The sequence below is a fragment of the Rhodamnia argentea genome, chromosome 8 (assembly GCF_020921035.1).
Source record: "Rhodamnia argentea isolate NSW1041297 chromosome 8, ASM2092103v1, whole genome shotgun sequence".
Classification (NCBI taxonomy): Eukaryota; Viridiplantae; Streptophyta; class Magnoliopsida; order Myrtales; family Myrtaceae; genus Rhodamnia; species Rhodamnia argentea.
The window spans coordinates 20,937,841-20,951,993 of NC_063157.1; the positions used below are offsets into that span (position 1 = coordinate 20,937,841).

General features: G+C 37.2%; 2 protein-coding genes across 2 annotated transcripts; both read left to right on the forward strand.

The window, feature by feature from the left end:
• The first annotated feature begins 7,350 nt into the window (after positions 1 to 7,350).
• LOC125316312 (cytosolic sulfotransferase 15-like) lies at positions 7,351 to 8,307 on the forward strand. Its single transcript, XM_048284330.1, has one exon. It carries the CDS (start codon positions 7,351 to 7,353, stop codon positions 8,305 to 8,307), a length of 957 nt encoding a protein of 318 aa, XP_048140287.1.
• Positions 8,308 to 10,083: 1,776 nt separating this feature from the next.
• LOC125316145 (cytosolic sulfotransferase 15-like) lies at positions 10,084 to 11,402 on the forward strand. Its single transcript, XM_048283555.1, has one exon. The coding sequence runs from the start codon at positions 10,145 to 10,147 to the stop codon at positions 11,123 to 11,125; it is 981 nt and encodes a 326-aa protein (XP_048139512.1). The 5' UTR covers positions 10,084 to 10,144; the 3' UTR covers positions 11,126 to 11,402.
• Positions 11,403 to 14,153: the final 2,751 nt, after the last annotated feature.

The window sequence follows — 14,153 nt, forward strand, 5'->3', positions numbered from 1 at the left end:
GCACCTGCGAGTACCCCAAAATAAAGGCCTTCCCAATTATTAAAATGCGCGATCATGTGTTTGGCGCAATCAGCCATAAGAGGTTTACCTAGCACCATGTTAAGAAATTGATGAAGGTGCGTGCACAAGAAATTAATAAAACTAACTTGCTAGGAATTGATTAGGGGGTCCGTCATCACATGTGTTTCAAGGATATGCGACGCCTATAAAGCAGTGAACTTGCCAGACTCTCTTTGTGTGTGATGCACGTTCCTTGCTCATCCATGTCGTTCAACGTCAAGCGGTCGGACTGTCGGATTATCCGTCGGAATCCATTGCACATTCCTTACTCATATGAGTTAGTCACCGACTTTCTTTTTTCGATTAAGTTTTCCAAATAGAAAAGTTGTTAAATTGACCAAAAAAAAAAAATACATATGGTTAACTAACTCATAGTAGAGTTGGTAGCCAACTAGTCAACGGTTTGATCAAAGAAATGTTGATAATGCATTTAAATTTAAAGTGAGTAATGTCATTATAACAGTTGGTAAATTTAAGTATAGTTAACAAATGTAAATAAAAATTGGTAAAAGGGAAGAAAAGTTTGTAATTGAAAAAGAGAGCAACATTGGAAAATAACTCAAATGGGAGTTGGTAATCGAAAACTAGTTGATCATTTAATGTGAGAAAGCCGTTAGGTCGCTTTAATTAAGTTTAGTAAATTCGGAAAAAAAAATTGATAAATTTAATCGGTTGCTAAGAAATGCAAACAAAAGCTTACAAACGATAACAAAAGTTGGCATATTATAAAGAGAATAAACATCGATAGTAAACTCAATATGAGAGTTAACAATAATATGTTATATTTCAATAAAAATATGCGTTGAGTAACTAATATGAGAGCTAGCGATAATGGGTTGGCAGTAACTCAATTAAGAGTTGATAATGTAGATAGGTAATTTAGATTGATAATTTGTAAATATAGAAAATGGATTGCTAAACAAGCAATTTGATACATAGAAATTGGTAACATAAGAAAAAAATGTGCTCGTAAGTAATTCAAATGAGAATTGGTAATACCAAATTAGTCGGCAATTCTATCTGACAAAACTTAGTAAATTATTGGGGTCTTACTAGCTGGCTAGATATAATGTTTGGTGGCTTCTTGATCAATAAATCAAGAAATGAGAGCGACACCATATGGACCCACGTAGAAGGGGTCTAACCTCTCATGTACATTTGAGATATGCTTGGAGTACGTGAGAAGGTGATAAATGCGCCAACTATATAATCGTGTTACAAAGATGTGGCCAACAAAAATTAAACCTGTCAAAATGGGTCATGAACATATTAAATTAGTTATATTCACTAAATGGGTAATAACTGAGTTTTGACTTGCTTAAACCTAACCCACCTCTATGACTCTCTCTTGTCTGCACGCGATCTTGCGCTTATTCACTCTGTGCTCTCACTTCAATTTGGATATGAGTTTTCATAGATTTTGTTAAATATGAAAGTATTTTAACAATATGAGTCAAGTTGAGTATGGATCGGGTCAATTATATGTTACTAGATTTGTATTGTATGAAAAAAAGTCACTTTGGGCCGGACCATTTTCAATCCAACCCAATCTACCCGTTTGACGGGTCTAGCAGGAACAACTCAAAAACCCAATCAGCTATTCAATTCATTGCACGACAAGGGACTCAACATGATGCCTTTGGTTCAGCTTTGGGGCTCTAAAGATCTTTGGGTAAATGTTAGGGCGTTTGGGAAATTTTTTCGGTATCATTTTGAGCAAATGCAATTATTGGCCAAGCTGAAAGTCCAAGTCAGGTGGGAATCTCCTTCGGCTTTCAACATTTTTTGAAAGGTAACTTTTAGGGTTTTAATGAATTTTTCATTGTCCTGCTTACCCCTCACTAGTTTTATTTTCCTATAAAAAAAGAAAGTGTGAAAGAGAAAAAAGATAACAAAATACTTAAAAAATTATTTTAAAACAAATAAAAAATTATTAAAAGATGTGTACAGTGAAAATTGATTTTCCTGTGAAAAATATTTTCTAATTTTTTTTTAGGTTTCGTCCAAACACCGAAAATATAGTCATTTTCCTGTAAAATGATTTATTGAAAAAATTTTCCAAAAACGCTTTATTTTTCGCGAAATAAATGGAACCTTAGCTCCTTTCCTTTCCTTTGTGATACTAACCGAATAATAAAAGTCTCCATTTCCCTTGTGCTATCTTGCCGACAATAACCTCTCATACATTCATCCTTCCCGTGTTTTGGCTTAATTCCCTTCCACATACTAACATATAAACCAAAGACTAACGGCTATCCATCAAGCATGGAGTACAAATTTTCAAATAAAGGCATAAAATGCTCTCATTTTCTCAAACAAGAGCATAAAGTGAATTTTATTTCAGAGAAGGGCTTGAAGAGACCATATCATTATCAAATTAGGGCCTGAAGTGGCCATGACAATTTTAAATAAGGGCTTGACACCGACTAGCTAAATATTCCAACCGATCAAGGACATTTTGATCCAAAAACAATTGTAATTCAAAATTATTATTTTATTTTTTTCCTTTCTTTATTTTTTTCCTTTGTTGCAGCCTGCAAGGCTCACCTTCTCGATCATGGCCAATGGCTGGCCTTCAACCACTGAAGAAAAGGAAAAAATAGTAAAAGGGAAAAAGAAAGAAAAAAAAGGAAAAAATTTCAAAAATAAAAATAAAAGACGAAAATACCTTTAACCAGCTTAGATGTTAGGCCCTTCATTGAGACCGACATAGCCGCTTCTGGCCATTATTTGAAATAAAATCCACTTAAGACGTTATTTGAGAAAAAGATAGCACTTTAAGCATTTATTTGAAATAAAGTCCACTTCATGTACTTATATGAGAAAATAAGAGCACTTCATGTCATTATTTGAAATTTTTCCCATAAAATTTGTGGATCGGAAAGAGGGAGAGAGACTAAAGCGTGTTACTGTGATAACAAAGGATTGACATGAACTTAAGGATCATCAAAGAAGTGGGAATTCTCTTGACCTCCAACAGGATCTAAAGCAACCTTAAAGTTTGAGAAACTGTACCCATCATATAGGTCCGGAGTCTATTCAAGCGCTCCCAAACGAACATGCAACATCGGAGGTGATCCCATATGGGCTTGCTGATTCGATAATTAGGACAAACAATCTCGGTTCTAACATCAATCGGCAATCTTGGACAATAAGATCGTGAAACCCGAGGCTAATTTCTTCCCCGCCATAAGTGGGAGTAGTCTACACATCCAAATGTCTACTCCTCTTGGTCCCGGAGCCAAAACAATAGGGAACACGTCTCAAAGCTCATGCAGTTTCCTCCATGAATGAATGACAATCTAGTGAAGCCAAAAATCTCGCAAACTCATGAAAGAAACTCAGACCACTATACCCTCTTGCCCGGTAAGGAGCAAGCATAAGTAGTACTCCCGCTCGGACACGGAGATTTCGGGAGGCGAGCACTACGTTCCACTTTTGGACTGAACCAAATCGGGTGATACAATGAACTTCATCGATAGATTTCGGGAAGAGCTTTGCTTTCATTTTTACTGGAATTCAAAGTAACACGGGTTTACAGCTTTGAGGAAAAATGACACAAATGGTCCATAAACTTTGGCAAAATATGTAATGTACTTATGAAACTTTTAATTTGTTCAATATGATCCATAAATTTTAGTCCAATGAGCAATATCGTCTCGGAACTTTAAATTTGTCAATGTAATTCCTGATTTTTTTTATACATGTTCAATATTGTTCTTTCATTAATTCAAGTTCGGGGATAATATTGTTAGTTCAAAGACTAGATTGAACATAAACAAAAAATTTAGGGACCATATTGCACAAATAAAAAATTCAAGGGTGACATTGCACCTTAGAATAAAGTTCGGGGCCACATTGAGCAGATTAAAAGTTCAAGAACTACATTAGACATCAGACCAAAATTTAGGTATCACTTGTGTCACTATCCCCCAGCCGAGTGACTCTTTCTTTTAAGAATATTTGTTTCTTATAATTTATTCAAAAAAATGATATTGCTAAAACACTCTCATGCAATTGAAATATTTTTAATTTTTTTAAAATATGATTTTTTGTTATTAAAAACATTATTTAGTTTTTTTTATAAAAACTGTTATTTATTTTTTACTATGGCAGCGGGGGTGAGCGGTGGTCGACAGAGGGCAACGGCGGCCGGTGGGGATCGGTGGTGGGCAACGGCGGGTGGTGGCCACTACGGTGTTCGACGGTTGGCGGCGGTGGACGACTATGGCGAAGACGTGGTGGGGAGTGAGTATAGAGAGCGATTCGCAGTGAAGAGAGATAGAAAGGGACATAGAATGAAAAAAAGGCTGAAGTGAGAGAGAGTTAGGGCGAAATGAGAGAGATATTGATGTCGAGAGATTTTTACTTTGAAAAGAGCAGTAATTTTTTTTTTACTTTTAAAGTGGGTCGAAAATAACTTCTAATGCAAAAAAATTATTTCAGAAGTAGAAAAATGAAGTTACATAATCAAACGAATTTTTGCATCTGAAGTTGCAATACCAAACAAATTTCTATTTCAAAAGTACTTATAAAGTAAAAATTCTGCTTTAGAAATGTAATCATGCGCGGCCTTAAATATGTTATCTTGGCGACATCAAGATGCACTAAAAAATCCATCCTGTCGTCGCAATCAAGGACAATGACGCCCCTTCAACCGACAATGGTTGGCCTGTCTTTTGATTTTGTGGCCTGAAATCTTCTTTGCAAATAATAAGGACAAAAGAGAATCGGAAAAGAAGATATCATTGCTACGATATAAACTTAGAGCAAGATGCGGATTGATCAGTTGGGTTGATGCTAACATCACTCATTCTCCAAAGATTGTATAAAAAAATCTTTTAATGGTCAATGTCTTAGGAAAAACCGAGTCCACCCATCATGAGAATAATGGTGGTTCCATGGAAGCTGAAGTGAGCTCTCAAAACATAATTGAAGTTAATGTTGGTTGTTTTCCGATTGTTTATTGTTGGGAAAATTATAAAAAAAAAGTTTTAGATTTATTGTTACTATGTCAATTCAATCTTATATTCCTTTTTTTTTGGTCAATTCAGCTCTAAATTTTTGTAAGAATGTTTACTAAATAAAAGCATATTTCATTCCAATAAAAGAGGGATTACAGATGGGCTATGTTCGCTGCTAAAAGCTGCACACTTGGTAATCTACTGCAAGATACTAGATTTTCATAATGATATAATATCGCTATCTTTATTAATAACCTACTAATTATTTGTCAGGTCTGGCTGCAATATCTTAACATACTTGGTAGTCCACTGCCAAGTCTAGAGTGGTAACATCATTATCTCATAGGTAACTGATGGGCTCACTCATTAAGTCACAAACTACTTGGTAATCTACTACTAGATCCAAGGATTTTACTAGGCATTTATATTTCCATCATAATAATTTTGTTCATAAGTAAAACAATCCAACTGGTAAAGTATGAAAACCATTAATAATTTATTAGTGGAAGAATGCTCCCACTTGTAAAAGCGAATGATTTTTTGCAATTAAAGGGTAATTCCACTTAGTAAAGTAACTATTTCAGTAGTATGTCACCGACAAATAGAATTTGATGCTCGTAAAATCAATATAATGTTAGCAATCTACTAAAAATTTGAAGTGGCAACATAGTTTTTCTTTTTTTCAAACAACAACTCTTAATTGACCACCACACTAGGAAAGTAAGCGATTCTAATGGGAAAATGTGTTGACTTGGGAAAAAGATTTTATGTTTTATTCAACAAAGATATGTCAATATTGTAAATCGATTATTTACTTAGTATGTTATTGATAAACAATTGTTACTACTTGTGAAATCGCAACAATGTGAATAATCCACGAATATAGTGGTAAAAGAGTATTTATTTTTCACAAGACAACCATCAATCAACATTATCAATATAGTATTATGAAACTAGTAATTTACTAGCGAAAATATATGCCCAATTGTAAAAAAGAAGGATTGTTGTAATTTAAAAGGATATTTTAGCTTGGTAAATGGATGTCATAAATACACGTTGTTAATCGCTCGTCAATTCCCAAAACAATCAAAAAATAATTCTTAAAACGATGTTAATAATCTACTAGGAACTTATAGTGTTAAAACAATTATTTAGTCCGTAAGCTATTGTGATTTAAAACTAGGAACTTATTGAGATTACCCGACTAGATAAGCAATTCGCGATCCCGTATCTAAAAACAGTCCACTTGAAGAATTTAAAACTATTGGTAATTTAAATATTCAAGCAAGTTACATTTATTATTTCTTTGTTAGCGGAAAATTTTCAAAAACATATGAAATCTACTCCAATTATGCCAATTCAGCCCGAAATATTTTTTTATCAATCGAGTCCTAAATCTTTTACAATCGTGTCAATTCAGTCCATTTGGTAGGCAAGCGTTGATGGGACAGTTTTTTTTAATAATGTTTTAATATCTTTCGAATTTTTAATTACTTTTTCATTTGTTAATAGTTTTTTTGGTCTTGTTTTTTTCTTTTTCATTTTCTTTTTCTTCGCATTGTCGCAGTGGGGATTGTGTAAATCTGTCTATTGTAGAACGAGCTCAAAATAGCTCTTTAACCAAACTTCCTTTACTGTAGAAGTTGAATTAGATGGGAGAGCTGTTGAGTGTTAATTAGTCCATTCCACTCAAATAAATTTATGGCCATTATTATTATTATTATTATTATTATTATTTGGAACTTAAAACCTACCTTACATACTCTGGAACCTGGAATATACCCCGTCACGGTTCTAAGGTCTTACTCGGGTTTCACCTATATTTTTAAAGGATCGATTGTAGTGAATCATCATCACTTTTAATGATCACCATTTGCTGCTAAAATTCACTGACTACAATTGATATTTAAACACACGAATAAATATGAAATATTAACAAAATAAAAGTCTCGATCATAAATATCGCCGGAAATAGAAGATCAGACTAGTAGTTTCAAATTACACACTTATCATTGAAAGCTATGGAATACTGTACGATCTTGCGAAGACATATATATATACACTTATATATACATATATATACATATATATACATATATATATATACACACACACACACACACACACACACAAACTTGTTCCAGGTTCTGGGTTCTAGATTTCAGGTTTCATCTTTCTGGAATTTGGAACTTACCAGTTATAACAAGTTTCCTAATTTTTTGAATCTGCAGTTTACCCTGGAACCCCAAACTGGAGCAGTTTCCCACCGGTTCCATTCCAAGTTCTACCTTGAGCAGTTTCTTACTCAACCCTCAACGTTACCACCATGGAACACCACCCGGAGGAAATCGATGAAGTAATTGCTTCACTTCCTAAAGAGAGGGGGTTCCTGGCTCCTAATCTATGCCTTTACCAAAACTTTTGGTTCCCAGTGACCGTCCTTCCAAATGTCATCACATTCCAGAGGCACTTCAGAGCCAAAGACAATGACATTGTCCTAGCCTCTCAGCCCAAAGCTGGAACCACTTGGCTAAAAGCCCTGGTGTTCTCGATCGTAAACCGCCGCTACTTCGATATCTCGAACACGCCCTTGCTCACCTCCAATCCCCATGAACTCGTCCCTTTCTTGGAGTTCACCTTGTATGCGAATAACACCAAACCCAATCTCGAGGACTTCCCGGAACCAAGGATCTTCTCTACACACCTTCCTTACTCATGCTTGCCTGAATCCGTGAAGCGATCGAATTGCCGGATTGTCTACATTTGTCGTAACCCATTAGATACTGTGGTTTCCTCGTGGCACTTTTTCAAGTCTCCGGTGCGGTCGGAGAATCAACCGGAGAGGTCAATGGAAGAGCATTTCGAGACCTTTTGCGATGGCAAAACAGGGTTCGGACCCTTTTGGGATCAAACGGTGGGATACTGGAAAGAGAGCTTGGAGGAGCCGCACAAGGTGTTGTTTTTGAAGTGCGAGGACTTGACGGAAAATGTCGTAGCACAGGTGAAGAAGGTGGCCGAGTTCGTGGGGCTTCCATTCTCTACGGGGGAAGAGGAGGCAGGTGTGATTCAAGGAATAGCTGAAACGTGTAGCTTGAGGAAGTTGAAGGACCTGGAGGTGAACAAGTCCGGCAAATTCATGCCCAACTTCGAGAACAGAAGCTACTTTAGGAAAGGAGAGGTGGGTGACTGGGCTAACAGTCTCAGTCCTCCCATGGTGGCACGTCTACATAGCATCATGGAAGAGAAGATGAGCCCTTTCGGGTTGGAGTTCAAAACGCGCTAGTCCTCATTCCCATATTCATTTTTCCACTTCAGTTGGTTTTTGGTACTGAGAATATCAACAGTACGTTTCTTATGATTCTGAACTCAATCTTTCTTCACCTTGAATCTCCCCACAAATACTATAGCGTGTGGAAAAGATTCAATGAGCAATTGCAGCGGGAGGGAGACCTCGATTTTTCTGTTGCAGGACGACTAAACGATGACCACAATGAGATGCGGACAAGATATAAGGAAAGCATGCTTTGTCCGTCTCTCTTGCATTGAACCTAAGGAAGATCAGTTTACTCCAACATCTCCGTTACAACAAGCTCTATATATCAATTTATCTAACCAAGAGCAGGAGCAAACGATAATCAAACTTTTGGTATGCCAACTTTTTCCTTTTTTACCTAATATGGTGATCCATCAAGCACGGAATATAAATTTTGAAATTTATCGATTAGAAAAAGAGACAAGCTCTCTGCTTATTTTGCAAAAAAAAATATGACATTTTTGGAAGTTATTTACCGGAAAGTCATTTTCCAAGAAAATGATAATATTTTTCAGGCCTAATAGTTTAGGTACCATATTGAATAAATTAAAAGTTAGGGATGACATTGCACGTTGGAATTAAAGTTCATAGGATATATTAAATAAATTAATAATTCATAAATCACATCGCATACTATATCAAAATTCAGAAATCATTTCTGTCATTATCCCCACGTGAGAGAGAAAGGGAGAGAGAGCTGCGATAGAGTCGAGCAGGTGCTAGGCAGGAAGGGACCAATGTCGAGCGATCATGGGCTCCACGATGAGCCTGCCCAACCTAATCCAACCGAGACAAATGGGCCCGAATAGCAGTTTGGGCCAAGCCCGAGTTGCCTGATCCAGGCCCACCCAGTCCGAGTAAATGGTAAGTTGGCTATTTTCTTGATGAGGCCTCAAATATGAGTAGCTCACTTAGCTCTACAATGTATGACTATGCTCGCTTTCGATATGGACCCGCCCGTGGAACGTGCCCACGTTTTATGCACTTGTAACATTTGATTGGGGTCTTGAGACTTGTGTACTCCTCCCACAAATGTATGAAAGTTCAATGCCAACTGGCCGTCCAATCATTCTGGCTTAGTCACTGGTTAGCTTTCTGAACATGTGATGTGTAGAACGCGGACCCCGGAAACGCCACAGTTCCAATCTTGGTGACATCCAGATCCACGTAAAAATCAACCGAGTCGTCGCAATCGAAGACAATCGCCCCACTTCCAACCGACAATCGTCCGTCTGTCTGCTTTTTCATTTTGTGGCCTGAAATCTCCGTCGCAAGCAACAAGGACGAATGGGAATCTGAGAAGAGGACATTATTGCTAAGATATATATTTAGAGCAAGATGCCGATTTGTCACATGGGTTAATGCTAAAATCACTTAATCCCCAAAGATTTTGTTAAAGAATGACTGTTCACAAGACAACCTTCGATCGACACTAACAGTAGAGTAAATAATAATCTTGTTCGTAAGTTGTAATAGTTAACCGACAAAAACAGTAAGGTAGATAAGCAATTTGTGATTCTGTAGCAAAAAAAAAAACAGTCCACTTGGAAATTTTTTAACATAATTGGTTATCTTAGAGACAATTGGCTGGACCAATAAATTACCAATCATTTTTCTTATGAACAATATTTTAATTTTACTACTGGTTATTCAAATTTACCACGGAGGGAACAAATTTCCATTAGGGGTCTGGGATCATTCTTCACGTGTATAAAGCGGTGACCAAAAAAGAAACTAACGCTCACTATCCACAAAAAGATCAGCACTTCACGTTCATCTCCTTGTTTCGATTCTTACTCGAACATCCATGGCACACCAGCAACTTTCTTCGCTGTCCGACGTCGCAAGTAGTAAAGAGCATGACCAGGAGGATGCCATTGATGAACTAATTGCTTCACTTCCCATAAGCAAAGGCTTGGTTCGTCCTGTCCGTAGCCTTTATCAAAACTTCTGGTGCCCGACCTACTTGCTTCCGAACGTGATCGCGTTCCAGCGGCACTTCGAAGCCAAAGACAAGGACATTCTCCTGGTCTCTCATCCCAAATCAGGGACCACCTGGCTAAAGGCCCTAGTTTTCTCCGTCGTCAACCGCTCCCGCTTCAACATCTCCAACACGCCCTTGCTCACTTCGAACCCCCATGAAGTAGTCCCTTTCATCGGGCGTAGGTCGTTGCCCGGCCTCGACGGTATGGTGGAGTCGAGGCTCTTGGCGATGCACATCCCTTACCCAGCCTTGCCGGAGAGCGTCCGGCAGTCGGACTGCCCGATCATTTACATCTGCCGGAACCCGCTGGACATCGTGGTTTCCTCTTGGCACTTCCACCGCCAGGTGGCACGGTCGGAGTGGTCCTTGGAGGAGCATTTCGAGACCTTTTGCCGAGGGGAAATCATGTTTGGGCCCTTTTGGGATCACATCACGGGGTACTGGAAGGAGAGCTTGGAGAGGCCACGGAAGGTGTTGTTCCTCAAGTACGAGGACTTGAAGGAGGATATAGTAGGACAGCTGAAGAAGGTGGCCGAGTTTGTGGGGCTTCCCTTCACTGAGGAGGAAGAGGAGGGCGGCGTGATTGAAGACATAGCCAAAATGTGTAGTTTCAAGACCCTCAAGGGCCTGGAGGTCAACAAATCCGGCAAATTACTGAATACAATCATGGAGAAGAGAAGCCATTTCAGGAAAGGGGAGGTGGGTGATTGGGTTAACCATCTCACTCCTTCCATGGTGGATCGCCTCAACAACATCATGCAAGAGAAAATTAGCCCATTAGGGTTACGCTTCAAAACACGCTGAGTGTTAATCACTTCCGCTTTCTCTATGCATGTCAGTAGAAATAAGCGAAGTCAATAATGGATAGATCCGCAATCCTCCTTCCTCGTTGGTGTAGTACAAAGATCTCAATAATCATTGACTTCTCTGTCGCTAGAGACCAAACAAGTATTTGATGTTGATTAGCTGTAAGGAAAGGAAAAAGAGAGAGGGTGTTTTGCGTTCGAAATCACAATCTGCTCTATAGTTCACAATCTCATCTCATGTTCCTTTGTTTTTGGAATAGAATGTTCTTCGAGAACTGGATAGGAGTTTTGAAATCAGGGGATTAGAAAGAGAAAAGGAGGGAGGAAAAAAAAATTATACTTAAACTGTCTTACTTGTCACTATGATGCCAAGGGTTCATATACAGATTGGGAAATTAAAAACGAAGTAATGAATCTAAGAGTTTTGACTAGATAAGCACGTCATACTTCATCGGCACTAAGGCTCTGTTTGTTTCGCCGAAAACAAATGATTTCGATAATATTTGCCTAATAATATCACTCGTATTGCTTGAAGTAATTAGTCAATGAAAAATATCTTAACTATTAATAAGAATATATCTCTAAAAATTTTCGTAGACAATGAAAATATTTTTCATTAGTTCATTTTTATAAGTGTTGAGAGTGACCATTTTTAGCATAATCGATTACCATACTGAAAAAAAAAAAAAAATATCGCGAAACTTATTGATTTTTTTCCCACCTTAACTTTTGAGTAGGCTACTCATCTAAATGTGAAATCACATAGACTTTGTCCCCGATTTGGTTCATGATGGACATAAAACGATTATGATCCAACCAAATGTCACAAAATGATGGAAGGGAACCTATTTACTAACTATTCGATTTCTTGCAAATTTCCTAATCTAACGCGGGTGTCCCGCTTTGATTACATGTGAGACGTAGACTTACTTTGATATACAGAATGATCAGAAATTATGGGGGTTTCAATCCCATCCTATTGTAAATTACAAATCTGTTAATCATGAGAAACCAAACCGAAATATGGATATATGCCAATTTTGGCTAAACCTTGCTTATGAAGCACCTGCGAGTACCCCAAAATAAAGGCCTTCCCAATTATTAAAATGCGCGATCATGTGTTTGGCGCAATCAGCCATAAGAGGTTTACCTAGCACCATGTTAAGAAATTGATGAAGGTGTGTGCACAAGAAATTAATAAAACTAACTTGCTAGGAATTGATTATGGGGTCCGTCATCACATGTGTTTCAAGGATATGCGACGCCTATAAAGCAATGAACTTGCCGGACTCTCTTTATGTGTGATGCACGTTCCTTGCTCATCCATGTCGTTCAGCGTCAAGCGGTTGGATTGTCGGATTATCTGTCGGAATCCATTGCACATTCCTTACTCATATGAGTTAGTCACCGACTTTATTTTTTCGATTAAGTTTTCCAAATAGAAAAGTGGTTAAATTGACAAAAAAAAAAAATACATATGGTTAACTAACTCATAGTAGAGTTGGTAGCCAACTAGTCAACGGTTTGATCAAAGAAATGTTGATAATGCATTTAAATTTAAAGTGAGTAATGTCATTATAACAGTTGGTAAATTTAAGTACAGTTAACAAATGTAAATAAAAATTGGTAAAAGGGAAGAAAAGTTGGTAATTGAAAAAGAGAGCAACATTGGAAAATAACTCAAATGGGAGTTGGTAATCGAAAACTAGTTGATCATTTAATGTGAGAAAGCCGTTAGGTCGCTTTAATTAAGTTTAGTAAATTCGGAAAAAAAAATTGATAAATTTAATCGGTTGCTAAGAAATGCAAACAAAAGCTTACAAACGATAACAAAAGTTGGCATATTATAAAGAGAATAAACATCGATAGTAAACTCAATATGAGAGTTAACAATAATATGTTATATTTCAATAAAGATATGCGTTGAGTAACTAATATGAGAGCTAGCGATAATGGGTTGGCGATAACTCAATTAAGAGTTGAAAATGTAGATAGGTAATTTAGATTGATAATTTGTAAATATAGAAAATGGATTGCTAAACAAGCAAATAGAATTTGATACATAGAAATTGGTAACTTAAGAAAAAAATGTGCTCGTAAGTAATTCAAATGAGAATTGGTAATACCAAATTAGTCGGCAATTCTATCCGACAAAACTTAGTAAATTATTGGGGTCTTACTACCTGGCTAGATATAATGTCTGGTGGCTTCTCGATCAATAAATTAGGAAATGAGAGCGACACCATATGGACCCACGTAGAAGGGGCCTAACCTCTCATGTACATTTGAGATATGCTTGGAGTACGTGAGAAGGTGATAAATGCGCCAACTATATAATCGTGTTACAATGATGTGGCCAACAAAAATTAAACCTGTCAAAATGGGTCATGAACATATTAAATTAGTTATATTCACTAAATGGGTAATAACTGAGTTTTGACTTGCTTAAACCTAACCCACCTCTATGACTCTCTCTTGTGCGCACGCGATCTTGCGCTTATTCACTCTGTGCTCTCACTTCAATTTGGATATGAGTTTTCATAGATTTTGTTAAATATGAAAGTGTTTTAACAATATGAGTCAAGTTGAGTATGGATCAAGTCGATTATATGTTACTAGATTTGTATTATATGAAAAAAAGTCACTTTGGGCCGGACCATTTTCAATCCAACCCAATCTACCTGTTTGACGGGTCTAGCGGGAACAACTCAAAAACCCAATCAGCTATTCAATTCATTGCACGACAAGGGACTCAACATGATGCGTTTGGTTCAACTTTGGGGCTCTAAAGATCTTTGGGTAAATGTTAGGGCGTTTGGGAAATTTTTTCGGTATCATTTTGAGCAAATGCAATTATTGGCCAAGCTGAAAGTCCAAGTCAGGTGGGAATCTCCTACGGCTTTCAACATTTTTTGAAAGGCAACTTTTAGGGTTTTAATGAATTTTTCATCGTCTTGCTTACCCCTCACTAGTTTTATTTTCCTATAAAAAAAGAAAGTGTGAAAGAGAAAAAAGATAACAAAATA

Coding starts and splice junctions, on each gene's coding strand:
- LOC125316312 (XM_048284330.1), top strand. CDS start 7,351: ATGGAACACCACCCGGAGGAAATCGATGAAGTAATTGCTTCACTTCCT.
- LOC125316145 (XM_048283555.1), top strand. CDS start 10,145: ATGGCACACCAGCAACTTTCTTCGCTGTCCGACGTCGCAAGTAGTAAA.